At 49.2% G+C, this 12,772-nt stretch overlaps 1 protein-coding gene and 1 long non-coding RNA gene across 7 annotated transcripts in view; one reads left to right on the top strand and one right to left on the bottom strand.

The window, feature by feature from the left end:
• PRKCE (protein kinase C epsilon) overlaps positions 1-12,772 on the top strand; it is a 536,368-nt gene that overhangs the window by 41,245 nt on the left and 482,351 nt on the right. The window contains exons 1-2 of one of the 6 annotated variants that reach the window (XM_059134568.1): positions 7,024-7,560; positions 7,763-8,307. The exons of 4 other annotated variants lie outside the window; for them this stretch is intronic. In XM_059134568.1, the coding sequence (XP_058990551.1) occupies positions 7,960-8,307 (348 nt within the window). In that variant the 5' untranslated portion in view covers positions 7,024-7,560; positions 7,763-7,959. Of the gene's footprint in view, positions 1-7,023; positions 8,308-12,772 lie in introns of those variants that run through there. One more of the 6 variants, XM_059134571.1, reaches the window with a different exon arrangement.
• On the bottom strand, positions 6,204-6,943 carry LOC131808517 (uncharacterized). Its single transcript, XR_009344805.1, has 2 exons — positions 6,647-6,943; positions 6,204-6,339 (listed from the first exon to the last, which is right to left on the bottom strand). It is a non-coding gene; the product is annotated as an uncharacterized LOC131808517 (long non-coding RNA).

Raw genomic sequence — 12,772 nt, 5'->3', positions numbered from 1 at the left:
TGCAGCGCCGACCACAGCGCTGTCCATTAGCCCAGTGACTAAATCACTTTATTACTTCATCCCGTTAAGCGAGCCAGCCATCGCCAGGGCGCTCAACTGTGCAAGCAAGAGAGGAGCTAACAAGATTTGTGACATCTTCTTATTTCGAAGTGTCATTCTTGTGACAAGTATTTATAGAGCACAGGGTTGTACCTACTGTGTCCAGGATCCTGGAGAGTAAGTATGGAGATGAGTCATACTGTCTCTCCAAACTTAAAGACCTTTCAGGGAAGTGGCAGAATTAAGAGAAGTCCCAAATTTAAAAAAAAAACTGTAGTTGGGCAGAGGTCAGGGCTATGAGAAGTGAGGGGAAGTGGTGGGAGAGTTCAGGGAGGGAGATCCAGAGGTTCAGCCAGGGACATAAGGACTGGGACAGGGAGGGGTTGGGCCTTAAAAGAGAGAAGGATTTGCTACCCTGAATTACATCTTGGTTGCAAGAGAACCTGTGAATTAACTAGTTCTGGTTGTACATCTGTTATACCTAAATGATTGTTATCGGTGATGAAAAGGCAATATTCCCTGCCCTGGAGATCTAGCTCCTTAATCTTGAAAGGAAATTAGAAATAGAAATGGATTGGCCAAATATCCAGAATGGGTTAGAAATATATAACGTAATCCGAACACTCAGATTAAAAAAAAAAAACAAAAAAAAACCCCAAAACCAAACAAAACCAAAAAACCATGTGTATGTTTTGAGGGGGGCCACGTCTGGCTGGTTCAGTTGGTCGAGCATGTGACTCTTGATCTCAGAGTCATGAGTTTGAGCCCCACGTTTGACAGGGAGGCTATTTAAAATTAAAAATTTTTAAAAAATGGTTTCACTGAACCACTGTAAGATCAGTCCTGCTAATTCATCATTAACCACAGGAGCCCACAGAAACAGCTGTTACATTTGGTACAGTTATAAAACCATTCACCAAAGATACATCTAATTGGTGTTACCAGACAAGACGCAGAAATAGAGAAGTTAAGGAAGAATAAAGTTTTTTTTTGTTTTAAGGACCTTGTTTACACATATCCCCAAAACCTAAGGAAGAACTCTGTGAATATCATCGTCCCCCAAGAATTATTACAAGTCTGTAATATCCAATTGCACTGAGGCCAGTTAACTTTGGAACCAGTACATTAAAACAAACCTGATTTGATTTACAGAAATTTTGTTTCCAACATATAAAGGGTAATTGGAGTTCTTATCATTAAATGGCATTGCAATGGTTCTAGTGTAATAATGCAGGAAAATCAGTAAACTGCAACTAGGAAGCATTAAGAGTTGATTGTAGACCTCTAGCTAGTGCTTTCTTTGGGTATTGTTAAAAATTCTCTTGTGTAGCAAGTCAGTGAACTTCTCTAGCTCTCAGTTTCCTCATTTAATAGAGGAATTTAATAATAAGAAAGAATATAGGCCAGTTCATCTCCCAAATCTTGCAGCGTGTAACAAACAAGTCTTAGTTCTGCTGTGTCCAAATGCCTCCTTAGTGCTGACTTGGTTCTGAAGTCTCTTGAAGGATCTGCAGGTTCTTTGACATTAAACATAACTGAGGGAAGGGGAGAGGGGCTTAGGTGGCTGCTAGTTCTGAAACGGCTGGATTCTCAGTGTCATCTGAAGTCTTCTGCACGCAGTGGCCCAGGGCCATGGGGGATCGGACAGTTTCCCTCTGACTGTGACTGTCCTTACCTCTACATTTCTATTACCCTTTCCAACTGTGCCATTTATCTGTCATTTACTGTGTGCTGCCTTGAGTCATCCTTCTGCACCTGATACCTGAGGACAGGGTCTATGGCATTCTTCATTGCTCTTCACCAAACAGTCCATACTCCTCACCTCTGCACATGGGGGAACTTCCCAGCCCCTGGTGGTGGGGAGAGAGCAGCCATGTGACTGGTTCTAGCTAACAGGTAGTGAGCAGAAGTGAACGTCATTTAGTACATCCAGTGGACTATTAGTTGCCTGACCCTCTAGAGGTTCTTTTGCTTGTTGCCCATGACCAGCTAAGTTCCAGATAGTGACTTTTCTGTTGGCCTGGATGCAGGAACAAGAATGATACTGAGCTGGGGCAGAGCTCCCAGCCAACCTGCCACAGATTTAGAGCAGCGTGAGGAGAAACCTGTTATTTTAAGACCGTGGGATTCGGAGACTGTTTATTGCAGCAGCATGACCTGGCCCAGTCCGACTAATAAGGGGTCAATGTGTGTCATCATCTTTGCTTCCCCAGTGCTCCCAATGACGTGGCACTTAATACCAACTGCTAAATAAATGACTTCCTGTCTCCCCCACTGGAGTAGGAAACATCCATATATCTATTTGTCCTCCCTAGAGCACCTGCCCAGGATTGTGAACATAGCAGGTGCTTAGCAAGACCCATGGATTAATTTGTATATTTAAAAGTCCCAAGATGCAGGGCACCTGGGTGGTTCAGTCAGTTAAGTGTCTGACTTTTGTTCAGGTCATGATCTCAGGGTCCTTGGACTGAGCCCTGCACTAGGCTCCCCGCTTAGCAGGGAGTCTGCTTGTCCCCCCCCCCTGCCCTTCTCCTTGCTTGTTCTCATGCTTGCGTGCACGCGTGCTCTCTCTCAAATAAATAAATAAATAAATAAATTTAAGGAAAAAAAAAAAAGAAGTCCCAAGATGCAGCTTAACATAACAGCCAAAGACGTGGTATGTGATGTTCCTTACCATACAGTGCTTGAGTGATTGGGATGCAGGGTCAAAGGAACTGAGAAAAGATGGGCAGTAGGCCATCTGCCTGCATCTGCCTTTAAGCTCTGTGGGGTTACCTCTGATTCTTATATCTCTTTGTAGGGTGTGAGTGAAGCTTGGTCTCTGGGTCATAGCAACAGAGTTCAGAGCAGAGTCAAGGCCAACATAAGACAGGGCAGGCCAGACATAGGCCAGCAACCAGAGGGAGGAACTAGGGTGGGGTTATAAGCGGGGCTGGGACACAGGTCGGGGGTAGGCCAAGCAGAGCCAACAGAACTCTGGAAGGTTTTCAGTGTCATTTTGTTGCTGCATATTCCATCACATAGCCCAGGTGGTTGAATTTTGTTCCACAGGGCATGTGTGGAATGGATGACAGTCCCTGACCAGGCTGACCTTTGCAGAAGCCATTAACATTCTATAAATGGCATCCACTAGCACAGCAACAAGGACATGAATATTGATATGCTAGTCTAAGGTTCTGGCACCCCATCTCTGCTTCCTTTAATCCATCACAACAATATCCACAGGCTGTTTCTTTTTGACTAGAGGAAATCATCTTTAGGCATGGATCTTCTATTGCTCCAACATCCTGTTTTGGGGGTGAATTTTCTGGGGGGGGGGGAACTGCAGAAGATTAACCTATCCATCTCTGCAAAATTGCCTTTTTAAGGTATTAACTCTAGGTATGCTGTTCCCGACCTTAGAATGATCAGTGTCTCATGAGGAAAAAATTCAAACTCATTTACAGGCTCCCCAGAGTCTTAATGATCCCACTCAACCTACCTAACCTCACCTCACCTCCTCTTCCTGCCTGCCAACATGCTAGGTCCATCTGATGGCTGACTCACCCTGTTCCCATTGCCTCCAGTGTCCTTCCCTCTGCTCTTTGCCTACTGGAAGGTCTAAACTGATGGGTGATGCCTTCCCAGGCAAACCCAGGCAGGGGGTGAGGCTGCCTTTGTGCTGTCACTCTCAGAGAGGCTGGAGCACCCCTACATCTGTTGTAGTACTTGATCATGTGGCCTTGGGAGCTCTTGCTCAATCAGTCCTTTTCCCCAAGAGCTTAATTTTTAAAGCACCCTCTTGGTCATCTTTGTTCAGTTTTGAACAATTCATTCTTCCTTTCCCTCACTCAAAGCTCACAAAATAACTAGGCAGTAGTTGGAATCCAAGGGACATCTTACTCAATGTCAATGCCAGTCTCTCTGCTGTCTTTCAGAACTGCATATAGAGGCCAAGAAGAGGATCTAGTAGGCAAAGATTATTGATTGGAATTTTACTTTTTAAACTTTCCCACCGGTAAGGGCTTGTTTTTCTTTTCGTGTGAATCTGGAAACAAGCTCACATCTGGCATCTCCTTGGTGATCCTGGAGAATACAGATTTTTGTTCAGCCAAGCCGGAGAGTAAGAAGGTGAGAGATTTATTCAGAAATAAGGATGTAATAGGAGCAGGAAATTAGGAATGTTTGCAATGTAAAGTACCAGCATTCTCCCTTTTCATTTAGATATTCATTCAGTACAACACAGGCAGTTTGGCGAGAACTCTTCATCCCCCCCACCTCCCTCACCCCTTTTTAGACTTGGAATTAAAAGGCAGGCACTTGTTGTGATGAGCACGGGGTGCTGAATGGAAGTGTTGAATCACTATATTGTACACCTGAAACTAAGATTACACTGTATGCTAATTGGAATTTAAGTAAAAACTTACAAAATTGTTAAGACCCACAAAAAAAGAAGGTGAGGTTACACTGGTGTTGGTCACATCTGAGAATTGCAGCCTGTTTGTTCACATGGTGTAACAGACAGCCTGCTAAGAGGCAGAGGCTGTTCTCCTGTAACCATAGCTGGGTCACAAGGAAGTGGTATTGGAAGTTTGTAGGTTATTGGTTTTAAGAATACCTAACCACTGAGATGGCAGTAGACCCTATTTATTTATATATATCTGGGAAGTCTTGTCTGGGGAGAGATGGAATATGGTATCATGCAAAAAGTTCAAGTTCAGCATGCCCTTAATTCTAAACGTATTTCCTATATAACACATTGAAGAGGAGGGATTTTGGTCAATGTTTTTCAGTCTTGTGTACTTCTCTGTTTGCATGGTCATCTTACCCAGGGAAAGAGTACAGCCTAAATTCATGAAGTCCTTGCCTTTCTAGACTCCTCAACAGGGCTGGGGCTAGGGTGAGGCAAATGGAGCACTCATCTCAGGTGCAGAATTTCAGAGGTGCCAATCAAGTCAGTAACATAAGTGGTGTTTTAATAAAACAATTAAAATTATTTAAATTTTGAATATGTTCATTTTACATTAATTTTGATTTTTTAAAAAATATTGCATTAAAGTATTACTCATTTCGATTACTGTGCTCATTGGTACCCCTTAAATTTTGCCTGTCAAGTATTTCAGCTCTATTAGTGGCTCTACTTCCCAAATGAATTTTCACAAGACCTAGCCCTATTTGCCATTGCCTTTCATCACATGCCCCCTGAAGGGGGAAGCAAGTTTAATAAGAATAGAATGGTGGAAAAAATTCTGATGATCAAAGACATAAAAACTGAACAGCAGTAAGATGCCCCTCCAGCACCAGCGCTTTGTCCAACTGACAGATTCCAAAACAAACCTCCAGTTTGCGGGAGTGACCATGTAGGGCATTACTTTCTTATCCTGACTTTCTGCACGCGGAAGAGCTCAGTTGTCCCCAAGACTGCATTTTAGCACTCTCTACCCAGCTGTCCCATTCGAAGGGTGGGCTAGGAGAAACGATAGGATCAGGGAGAGCAGGACCAGCAGGCCTTAGGTGAGGATCACCCCGGGATGTTTTTATCCTTTTTGCGACCTGTGTGCTGCGCTTGGTATCCAGTTGTTTCAGGGGACTGCCTCCTCCTCGCCTTTAATCCGTTTTAAGCCTTTAAGCCACAGGCTGTGATAACCTTTTCCATTGAGAAAATGTAATCAAGAGGGGGGTTTTAAATTTTGGTCTACACTAACCAAACTTGCCAGATAAATACTTAGTTTATCACGATTCCTACAAAGTCCTCGACTTGGCCCGGCACGCGGGGGAGTGCCGACGTTTGCTTTTTTATACTGCGTCCTGCTCGCTCGCAGGTTGCGGGACATGACCTCTTCCCAGCCCAGTTCTACAGCCGCAGCAGCCAGGGCCGCGCCCAGGGCCTCTGCGCTCTCCGCCCCGCCCTCCCAGGTTCGCGTCCCTTGGCGCGGGGCCGTCCCTCGCCGCGCAGCCTACCCTGTCCCCGGCTCCCCGCGGAGGAAATTCTTCCCCAGCAGCCCAGGGCTCGCCTCACGTGATCAGCCGCCGCGGCTTCCAGCGAGAGTTTAAAGGTTATGGAGGAAATTAGCGCGGACGCAGTCCCTCGCCCCCCAGAAGGCGCGCCCCGGTTTTCCGCAGCTCGGACGGCCGCTGTCAGCGCGCTGATCAGAACCATGTCCCCCAAAAAGGCACAGACGAGGTCCAGAGTAAATATGAAGTCACTTTGTAAAAAATAAACAAAGACAAATAGAGCCGAGGTTCTACTAAGCTTTCACTTGTCAACAAGTTCTCGCGGCCCGAGAAGTCCAGGACGTATCCCAAAGGGGGAGAATGGCCCTAAAGTAAGGGAGGAGAGAACGAGTGTTTAAAAACTCACACACCGAGGCTCGCACGCCCCTCCCTTTCTCCCCTCCCCCACCGCGGCGGAGCAGAGCGTCTCCAGATGGAATGACGGACAGACGGGCCAATACTCCCCCGGCTGCTCTCGCCGGCCTAAGTCCGAGTGGGGTTGTGGCTGGGGGAGGGTCCCGAGTCTCCTCCCGCAGGGCGGCCCCCGCCACTCCCCCACCCCCCTGTTCTACGAGACGGTTTTGGCCGCGCTGCCCAGGGGAGCTGCGCGTTCCGCGGGTCTCCCCGTGCAGACCGGAGTCGAAGTGTCCGCAGCAAACGCATTACGGCCCGCAAAGCTGCTACTCCCGGGGGTTCCGCGCAGGTCCCCGCTCGGCTCCCCCGCCTGCCGCCGCGACCCGGCAGGCTCGCCCTCTCTGCGTCGTCCTCTCCTCGGCTCACTTTTCCCGTATTGCTCCCCCAACAGGCAAAACTTTCTATTTCCCCAAACACAGGAGCGCGCGCGCGCGTGCACACACACATACACACATACACACGCGCGCACACACACCACACACACACACACACACGCACACACACACTGACGTCTTTTGCGCATTTCCTGCATTAGAGGGAGGGAGACTCGCTAGCAAACCGACCGAGGGCGAAAGACCGAGGGGGAGAGCGGGCGAGCTGGCGGGCGGGCGGGCGGGTGGCGAACGAGCGGCAGCCGAGAGCGGGGACGCGGGGAGCGCGGCGGGCGGGCGCCGGCGCCCGGGAGGTGGGGCCGCGCCGAGTCGCAGTCCCGGCCCCGCCGCCGCCGCGCTGCGCACCGCCCGGTGCCGGCCTGCGCCCCGAGCCCGAGCGGCGGCCACCCCGACTCCCGAGCCCGCGCGGATGTGAGATTCCGGGCTCCTGGCGCCTCCCGATCGCCGACCGCCGCAACCGCGCGGCTTCGCCCAAGAGGAGGCGGCTGGGCTGGCTGTGTGGCTTGTGGATTTTTTAAAAAATTTGGCTCCGAGGAGGACCATTTCCTCTCGACATGCATCCCTCCGGATAGACTGAACATCCCTCGATCCATCCCCCGCCCCGCGCGGTCGGAGGCAGGCGCTGTGTGTGCGAAGAGGATCCGGGTTGAAATCTGCGCCCCCGGTTCTCGTCCGCGCCGCGTCCCCACATCCCCCTCCCCCTCCCGGAGTCGAAATTTCCCGGGGATTATGTTTCGGAAAGGTAGGTAAGCGCCGGGTGCGGCGCCCGCCTCCCCGAAGCTCGGACCGGGAGAGCCAGCGAGGTGGCGACACAGCCCCCGCGGCTTGCAGCGAAGCCGACAGCTCGTCTCCTCTTCTGGAGGTGCTGCTGGTGGAAGGGGGGGAGAGACTTGCTCCAAACACGGACGTCCCCCAGCTCTCCCCCCCTCCCTGTTTTCCGTTAGGAACCCGACGAGGAAATACATGCACTCGCTGAGAATCGCCCGCGCCAGGGCGCAACACTACAAGGTGTAGGGACAGTGTGGGGTGGGGTGAGAGGGGACCCAGGAGTCCCCGTGGCTCAGAGTGCCAGGGCGTCGGTTCTTCATTCCTGCCCTCGGGGCGGACGGAGTGACCCCGGCCCCCACTCCCCGCCCCGACCATGGTAGTGTTCAATGGCCTTCTTAAGATCAAAATCTGCGAGGCCGTGAGCTTGAAGCCCACAGCCTGGTCGCTGCGCCATGCGGTGGGACCCCGGCCGCAGACTTTCCTTCTCGACCCCTACATCGCCCTCAACGTGGACGACTCTCGCATCGGCCAAACAGCCACCAAGCAGAAGACCAACAGCCCGGCCTGGCACGATGAGTTCGTCACTGATGTGTGCAACGGGCGCAAGATCGAGCTGGCCGTCTTCCACGATGCCCCCATCGGCTACGACGACTTCGTGGCCAACTGCACCATCCAGTTTGAGGAGCTGCTGCAGAACGGGAGCCGGCACTTCGAGGACTGGGTGAGTGGAGCGACACCTGGTCTGGCAGCCCAGCCGTGGGGTCCCAGGGAAGCACAGCCTTGGCATTAGTCATGGGGCGCCGAGACTTATTGCCATCTGGGGACTCTGTGTGGTGTGTGTGTGTCTCAGTTGCCTTGGGGAAGCATTCTCCATTTCATAGTTGAGAAGTAGGCAGTGGAGCAAGATGGGACTTGGAAAGAGGGTAAGGCCTCTGCCCCCTCCAGACAACGGGTGTGACAGGGAGCTGGCAAGCTGCGAGAGCCCCCAGCCACTGGTGCTGAAGGTTGACTGAGAAGCCGGCGCCTTCCGCAGGCGCGTGGTGGGCTGGCTGTGTGTGATTGTGTGGGGGTGGGTTCCTCCATCCTTAGAGAGGCACGTGCAGCCCTAGACTGAAGGCTTCTTCCACGTCCTGGCTTTGTCCTGCCTAACCTAGTGAGGAGCTGCTTTATTTTTCCCTCTGGGAGGAAGCTAGCTTGTTTCTATTCTGTTACATGGTGGTTAGCTCATCTTCTGACACACAGGGAGAAAAATGTGTTCTCCTCCAGGATGTCTCCTCCAGGGTCCCGGCAGCATAAGCCAAGCTTGTTTTGTCCCATGCATCGCCCATGCATCTGGAAGGAGTGTTGTATCTTAAAAAAATGGTTCTGGTTGCTACAAATTGGAAGTCAGTGCTTCGAATCCTACTTAAAGTTACAATGATTTTCCTGTGTTGATTTTCAAGGTACTGTTCAATGAAATACTATTGCTAAGTCCGACATTGAGTTCATTGAGAACACTGTCAAAATATTAGGGACTTGGAAACAGGCCTTCCTTGTCGGGGTACTATAAACCAAATGCATTCAACCTTGGCACCCAAAGAAGGATGGAGAACCAATTTTCTTTTAGCTCTTTTTGGAAGGAAGGTGTTAAATTAGGGAATGGATTTTGGTGTTTTCTGATTTGCTACATGTTTCCACCAAGAGCAGGTGTGGCTTTGGGTGCATATGTTTTCATGGTTCTTTGGTCGACACAAAAAGAGGTATCTCATGGGGAAACAGAGGAATCCTCTACTAATGGCTGAAAAGAGACCACCTCATGATCATCCTAGGGCCAGAAGCTGCCTATGAACCACCTTGTCATGTCACCTTACATATTTTTTAAATAGGAAATGGAGTCTTAGAGAAAAATAGGAAAAAGCCTCTTCTCTCTGTGCTTGTGCTGTGATATAGTCTGCCCAAAACCATGGTTACAGGACTGACAGGGAAGCTCCAACAAATCATACCAAGATTTGTGGCTTACACTTTGGGAAGCCAGCAAACCTTTATGGAGAACACAGCACCATTCTATTCCATTCCATTCACCAAGGCCCCTTCCTTCTGCCTGCCTCCCACCTCCAGAGTTCCCACTCACTCCCCATTTCCTTTCCACATATGGGCTCTTTGACTCAGGAAAGTAGTGTATGTCTGAGGGGGAGCTAAAGGAATAACTAATTTCAGGGCTAGAACTTAACACCAAGAACCTGTGGTTTTGAAGTTGTTTTTGAACAGGAAGAGGATGGGAAAAAAAAAAAAAAAAACATGAGTATAGTCGTGAGGCCACGGGGCCTTCACTGTGTATGCAGATGAGGGAGATGGAGTGAGGCAGAGAGTAGGTGGGATGAACGGGAAGGCTGCTGTAGCCACAGAACACACCTCTGGTGGAGGGAGAGGTGTCTGTGTTTGTCCCGTGTTGCTTTGCTGGGGCCTGACCCAGCCCTGGGTGAATCGGGGCACCTGCCCCACGTTGGAGCACTTGCAGTGAAACATGCTGTGGGTACCAGCCTTGCCTGGTCAGTATTCTCTAAAGCGCCCAAATTCATGTTGGACTTGGCCCTAGACCAAGTGCAGAGAAGGTTTTAGTGGCAGAGAAGTGGAGTGGGTACCCAAGGTCATGCGGTATGCTCAGGGTGACTGGAAGTAGGGCCCACAATTCCAGTCACCCACAGCTTGCCTGGTGGAGAGCAGAGCCCCTGGGGCCTCCCAGTCTACTCTCCATGCAGATTCCTGTGCTATGTCCCTAATGTTTTCACTACAGTGAAATAATAATTTAAATAATTTAAAGTGCTTTCAAAATCATATCTCCTTTGTCTGATAGCAAGTGTGAATTAGGTGCAACAGGTATTGGGCAGATTAAAAAAAAAAAAAAAAAAAAAAAACCCAAACCAAAAAACCTCCCAAAACCTGAGCTACAAAAAGGCCAAAGTCACGAAATGAATCAAGTAGTGGAGCTGGTTCTGTTTGCTGTGCTAGCATTGGTTTCACTGGTGGATGCTGTGGCCGGTCTGGTTCCTCCAGAAGGGGAGGTTGGTAGGGGTGTATCAGCAGAGGGGGCTGGCCCTTGGAAAGAGATAGCTTCACCGGGGCTGACTAAAGTCCCCCTTCCCATTCCTGTCAATGAGCGGACACCCACAGAATCACACCTCTGGGCAGCATTTCCTAGGCTCTGGGACTCCGTGCTCTTTACCTGGCAGTGATAAAGAGATAGACCCTCTCTTGGGTGTGGCTAGGAAACTTGGCCTGAAGTAAGGAGATGGGGACGGCCTGAAACGGCCACTTCTCTCATTGAGGCAGACAGTTTCATTCAACTGCACAATGAATTTGTGTGTTCTCATCCAGTTCCTGTTTGTGCTCAGGCCCAACCAGGGAAGTTCAGCACTCCAGGTAACCCCGAGGTAAAAGAGACTGTGGGTGACCCCCAGGGGGCTTCCATTTCACTAGGGAAGTAAAACTAAGTAGATACATGTTGATAGTTAAGTAGCAGTTAGGTTCTAAATGAGTGGGACCAGTACATTACATGAGTTCAAACAAAGGAAGTGTGGTGGGAAAGTTGGAATGGGCATGAGGTGAGGGTAACAGCCTTCCACGGGCGCAGACACTGGACATAAAGGCAGAGAAGACCTGTGGTTAGGAGTGGGGAAACAGAAGGATGGCCAAAAGTGAGGGTTCCTGTCAGCAAGGAACAGGCAGGATAAAATTTCCCAAATTTAAGAATTTCATCTGAGCACCACCTGTGCTTAAAATTTTTAAACATCGGTTCTCTGATTTCCCACTCAAGGCCCGGTATACATGAAGTCACCAGTTGGGATATTGTGGTTATGGTTTTTCTTCGTTTGCATTAAAATAAACATGTGGCCTCTAAAATAAAAAGGGAGGGTGTTCATCTCAGGTGCCTCTTAACACCATTAGCGATATGGGGGCCATACTTTGGAAACACTGGAATAGGAGAAGTGTTGGAAAACCGAGGTGGGTTCTAGAATGTTTAAAAGCCAGGCTGAGATAATTATTCTCCAGATAATGAGAGACGTATCAGTTGTGATGACAAAGGGGGTTGTTTTAGAGAAAGCTCATTACAGAGAGACGGGAAGATCTCACTTACACTGAAAGCAGAATCCCATTAAACACTCTTGTTGCCGCTCATTTTTCCAGGAATGAGATATTAATGCTGCTCTGACTTGAGTGTGTGGAAGAATCCCTGGGGGGGGGGGCGTTAAAAATATAAATCTGCCCACCACATTCAGAGCTTTTCATTCTGAAGTTTAGGACAAGCACTAGGAATCCTTATGCGTAACAAGCACTCCTCAAGAGAATTTGATCTTGCTTCAAGAAACACTGGAGTAGGATAGAAATTGTGGGCAGGGGAGGGCTCCAGGTAATTAAGGGATGAAGACTTCTTACACAGAAATATCCTGAGATTTTATGGTAGACCTTTGTAATTCCTTCCTCCAAGATTTATAGCCTAGTTGTGTAAAGGAGAGGTATTGGGGTTTATTAGAAGCAGAGGCCCCATGAATGCTGAATGGAGCTGCTTTGCCTTTAGGACAGATGGTGGGAGCATGGTAGATGGCAGAGAGGGTACAAGGAGCTGGCACGTGACAGCTGGCTACCCTTGCACACAGCCTGGAGTTTGCTGTGTGGTCACCTCATTAGTGTGTGTGCTGAGTCCCACTCTTCCCGGTTCCACGACTCATGCCTCCGAAGACATCCTTGGTTTGGGTCACTTCCATGCTGCACTCATAATGCAGCAGTAATGACAAAAATGTCATTTTCTGAGAGGTCCCACATTTAAGGGCAGAGCTGTGAAGCCAGGCTCCTTGGATTTAAATCCTGCCTCTGTCACCAACCGCACTTGTGACCTTTGGAGAGCTGTTTAACCTGTGTTCCTGTTTCCCGTTTCTTTCCCTGTAAGAAGTGGGTGATGGTAACCATATCTACTTCTAACAAATGGGGCTGTTGCGAGGATAAAAGGAGTTACTACATGGAAAGCGCACGGACCAATGCCTGACTTCAGTGAGAGCTCAGTGACTGTTTTGCTCCTACAGTTACTATTATGTCCTCTAAACCTGCCGTGGGACTGGCTTTAGAGAGGGTTCTTTATTGACTTGATTATTATACAGGATCTAAAGGAGCCAAGTTTTTGGTCATCCTTAAATTTTTTCCTTTCTGTAGGG

The sequence above is a fragment of the Mustela lutreola genome, chromosome 9 (genome assembly GCF_030435805.1).
Source record: "Mustela lutreola isolate mMusLut2 chromosome 9, mMusLut2.pri, whole genome shotgun sequence".
NCBI lineage: Eukaryota > Metazoa > Chordata > Mammalia > Carnivora > Mustelidae > Mustela > Mustela lutreola.
The sequence above is the reverse complement of the archived record's forward strand: the minus strand, read 5'-3'. Positions and strand labels throughout refer to the sequence as shown.